At 43.3% G+C, this 4,635-nt stretch overlaps 1 protein-coding gene across 7 annotated transcripts in view; it reads left to right on the forward strand.

Moving 5' to 3' along the window:
* Positions 1–2,107: 2,107 nt before the first annotated feature.
* LOC106872101 (E3 ubiquitin-protein ligase XIAP) overlaps positions 2,108–4,635 on the forward strand; it is a 42,697-nt gene continuing 40,169 nt past the window's right edge. For 5 of the 7 annotated variants that reach the window (XR_008267180.1, XM_052978443.1, XM_052978442.1 and 2 more), the window contains exon 1: positions 2,108–2,369. Coding sequence is in view for 3 of the 7 variants with exons in the window: in XM_052978443.1 (XP_052834403.1) it covers positions 2,316–2,369 (54 nt within the window). In the remaining 4 variants the exon portion in view is untranslated. Of the gene's footprint in view, positions 2,370–2,431; positions 2,804–4,635 lie in introns of those variants that run through there. The other 2 variants (XM_052978441.1, XM_052978446.1) reach the window with 2 other exon arrangements.

Consider the following 4,635-nt stretch of genomic DNA (forward strand, 5'->3'; position numbering starts at 1 on the left):
TATCCCATGTCCTCTATTCAGGAACAGCTGCAAAACAGATCTGTGCCTAAAGTGTAATCGTTTCACTGACTACCTGTGAGCTCCATTAGAGCAGACCTGAGACAACACAACAACAAATAATGTTTTCTGATTTAAACTGAAAGACAGCGATTTTGAAGGTTGGGGAAAGCTGGGGACTAGTTGATTATAAAACATGAGCGAGATCGTTGCCAGTACCGATGGACTGGCCCCTGTACAGGTGACACATAAAATACACCATTTCGAGCATGGCCATTGCCAGTAAGACATTCGAGCGAGATCGTTGCCAGTGCTGATGGACTGGCTCCTGTGCAGGTGGCATGTAAAATACACCATTTCGAGCGTGGCCGTTGCCAGTAAGACAATCGAGCAAGATCGTTGCCAGTGCCGATGGACTGGCTCCTGTGCAGGTGGCACGTAAAATACACTATTTCGAGCGTGGCCATTGCCAGTACCGCCTGACTGGCTTTCGTGCCGGTGGCACGTAAAAGCACCTACTACACTCTCGGAGTGGTTGGCGTAAGGAAGGACATCCAGCTGTAGAAACTCTGCCAAATCAGATTGGAGCCTGGTGTAGCCACCTGGTCCACCAGTCCTCAGTCGAATTGTCGAACACATGCTAGCATGGAAAGCGGACGTTAAACGACGACGATGATGATGATGATGATGGAAAGATGAAAGGAAAAGTTATCACAGTGGGATTTGAACTCAGAACGTAGAGTCGGAAAGCATACTTGCATAGCGTTTTTTCTGATGCTGTAACGATTCCACCACCTCGCAAGTATATGAAGTCTGGTCCTCAAATCGACAGAGAGTCTTGGCATATTTGACCAGAAATAGCAGCCAATCCATTCAAACCACACCTGGCATCTTTAAACAAGAAGATACCTGGAAAACAGATAGGATTGCTACAATTAAAACGATTTTGTGTACAATGGCAGTTGGGCAGAATTATGATGTAAGCACATGCTAAAAGCCCTCATAGCTTCTTTATTTTTACAAATTTTTACAAAATTTTTGCTATTGTTTTCTACGTAATGGAATTAATATGATTATGAAAAAGAAACAATTTTTTAATCCCCTCCCCCAACAATTCCAAAACTTTCTAGTTTTTTTTTTTTTTTTTTATTAATTCGTGGTTTTAAAATATAGGCAGTCAGAATCTACCATTTGTTTCTCTTTATAATTGCCAAATAATTTTTTAAATACTTCAAAATCAAATTCGCATAAATATGTGCGCCGATATTTTTATGCGTACTAAAAACAGTAGTTAAAAATTAAGGAAATAGCTTTTGGGAGATTTCTTATGATTGGCTTTTATTCCATTATTCTATCTTCTGAAACTTATACATATACATGTAATAAATGCATACAGAAGCATAAATATATACACACACTCATACGTTTTTAGAGTTTTATATAAATTAATACGATTATGCAAAAAAAGAAAAAAATAATTACCCTACCATCACCACCCCAATTCCAAAACTTACCTCTTTGGATACTTGTAATCCTCATAACCAACAGTATGCCAATTTTTTTTTATGTATGTGCGTGTATTAAGATATAATTAAAGCAATACGTATACACCCACGTATATATATATACACATATACACATACAACAAAGCCTAATGGTGTGAATTTTCAAAAACTCCTTTAGGAACAAACAGTTTTCACAATGAATTCCAATTTAATCGGAATCAACACGATTTGAAGCATATTTGCAGAAAAATTCACTAAGAAATATTTAATTTTCTCAAGGTTATGAAGAAGCAAATCTTTGGGACACAATTGTGTAGATATGCCGAAATATTTATATATGTATACGAGGATGTATATACGGGAATTATGATGTAAGCACGTGTTTACATCATAAATCCGCCAGCGGTTGGTCTGACTACAAGCTATATTTAATAAATTATGTTTCATTACTATTATTTCTTCTTACAAGACAAAAGTTATTTTAAGTAGCGGGGACTTCCCAAGCACACACACGCATATGCCCACGCACACACACATACATATTACATACATGGAGAGAGGTTATTACAACAGTAGTGCTTACATGTATATACAAACAGGTAGGAAGTTTCCTATTCCATTTACTCAAAAGCGTGTGTAAGTAACTGGTACTTCGAAACTTCAACATACTGTCGGACAAGTCTATTTCTGTTTCTATACATCTCGTATTTTTGTACAATTTTTGAAAATCACAGTTGTTTTTAACACACTTCCTTTCGCCTAATTTTCCGGAATCTCCGTATCCGAAAACGGGTGTTTTGAGCAAAAATAAAAATGGGAGGAAATGGTGGGGACGGGAGGAAGCCTTTCCGAAATCTGTGCAAGAGTGTGAGTATATTGATTACATTATGTTATCGCAGTTTTGTGAGATTTGGCTGTTATTTCTAGCATGTGGATGGCCTGCTTGAAGGCTTGAGGGTATATATGCGTGTGTGTATGTGTGTGTGACAGAGAGAGAGAGAGAGAGAGAGAAAAGGTGTGAGCTGATGTGCGTGTATGTGAGGGAGAGAAAGTGACAGCGTACATATTTTTAATTTATTCTTCCTCTTTTTTGAGTGAGTGATTGACAGAGAGAGAGAGAGAGAGTAATAGCGTAACACCCTCTCTCTCTCTCTCTCACACACACACACTTTCCGTCTCTCTCTCACACACGCATCAACACCCCTTTCTCGAAGTTATTTATAGTGAAGGGGACTTTCCAAGTACACACACGTGGGAGAGAGGCTATTACAACAGTAGTGTTTACATGTATATACAAACAGGTAAGAAGTTTCCTATTCCATTTACTCAAAAGCGTGTGTCGGACAAGTCTATTACTGTTTCTATACATCTCATACTTTTGTACAATTTGTGAAAATCACAGTTGCTAGTAACACACTTCCTTTCGCCTAACATTTGTAATAATTTCCTTTTATGATTTTTGTTTTCCTCTGTAATATTGTTTGTCTGATGTAACCGGTTCACGTAAACTTATAGTTTCACACTAGACACGATTTCGATACTAAATAACTTTTTTCCCGCGGTTTTTGGGGGTGCAATCGTCTTAGTTGGCTTCGTAAGCTGTCGGAAATGCATTCTTTCCTCGGAAAACGGAGGAGGTACGGTGAGGTGGAACCTCGGAACAGGTGCAACAGGTGTAAAAAAATGTGTAGGAAACGAATATGAAAACAAAAATGTGCGGAAAGCAATGAGTGGGAGGATTTCGGAAAATTCACAGGTAATTTTGTATAAGTACCTTTCAAACGACATACATTATGGTTATTGTGGTGTATGCGTGCGAGTAGATGTAATCGGCCTACCTCGGTTTTCCTTCCAAGTACGAGTCTGTCCTGCGGTATCCGATCTTCGCGGCTCGCCTGACCCGAAGAACGCTAGAAATAGCAGCTGCTTCTCCCAACACCTAGACGGTCGCTTGGCACGTCCTCTCCTCACAACAACCCCGTTCGGAAAAGGGCACGAAATCTCGATCGAGGCTCCCTCTGCCCTTCTTCCTCTTCCGGTCAGCTCCCCAGTCTCTGACGTCATACCACACGCCACCCTGATCTTAAAGATCACGTCCGCCCCTACTCCACTTCGAAGTCCGTCATCCAACCGGGCGGGCGCCTTACACGTCGAGATCTTCTCAAGCCAGGTGCTTCGTTTCCATCGCGCTCTTCATCCGACGAAGTGGCTGTCCTGCGCAGGTCCAGCACGTGACGCAGCATTCCATCCACGGATACATTGTTTCTGGAATTGACTGCCGTCACTGTTCCCCTGCCCCATTGCGACATGCAGCGTGCCTTCGGCGGCTTGACCCAAACTTCCTCCCCTACTTTCACGCCGGCGGGTCCCTTCTCTTCCACGCAGTACTCCAGCGTCTTACTGGGATGCCTCCATTAATACTTGAACACTGCTCTGTGCGGCACAGATTCTTCCGCTTGTCCGGATCGGGGAAACATGTTATATCAGAAGACTGCTTCCAGGGGCGAAATGTGCCCCCTTTCAGCCATGGCCTTGATCGTTCGATGGTGCCTCTCAACGATTCCGTTGCCGCTCGGCCTATACGCTGCTCTGAACAATCGTCGCACCTTCCACTGGTCGAGCATCTCCCCCAACACTTCCAAGCGAAACGCTGCCCCGTTGGCCATTAGAAGTTCTTCCACGGGATCCCTCTCCAAGAATATCCCATTCAAAATGTGGGCAATACATCAGCAATGCCTGTCCTCAACTCCCTCCAAATGGCTAGCCGGCTCGGCCCGCAGTCGACCATGCTGAGATACGTTCCCTGACGGTAGTGCATCACATCCACAGCTAGTCTCCTCCAGTTGCGCTCTACTGAGAGGTTCCCTTGCTCATGCCCACCCGGGGTGGGGTCAATGGACTGGCATCTGTCGCAGTTCCCGACCACTTTCTTGACGTTTCTCCTAGTGACGTCAGCATCGATCATCTTTGCTAGATACAGGGTCCTATCCACCCCCAAGTGGTGCATAGCATGTAGCTCCTTCAGTTCGGAGTCACCCAGCCGACACGCTGTCACTATCCCTTTCCTTGCTTCCTCTGGTTCCTCCAGCCATGCCCTTTTCACCCTGGTCAGTGCGTTCGCCCTGTTTCTCTC

Source organism: Octopus bimaculoides, chromosome 2 (genome assembly GCF_001194135.2).
Source record: "Octopus bimaculoides isolate UCB-OBI-ISO-001 chromosome 2, ASM119413v2, whole genome shotgun sequence".
NCBI classification, from domain to species: domain Eukaryota; kingdom Metazoa; phylum Mollusca; class Cephalopoda; order Octopoda; family Octopodidae; genus Octopus; species Octopus bimaculoides.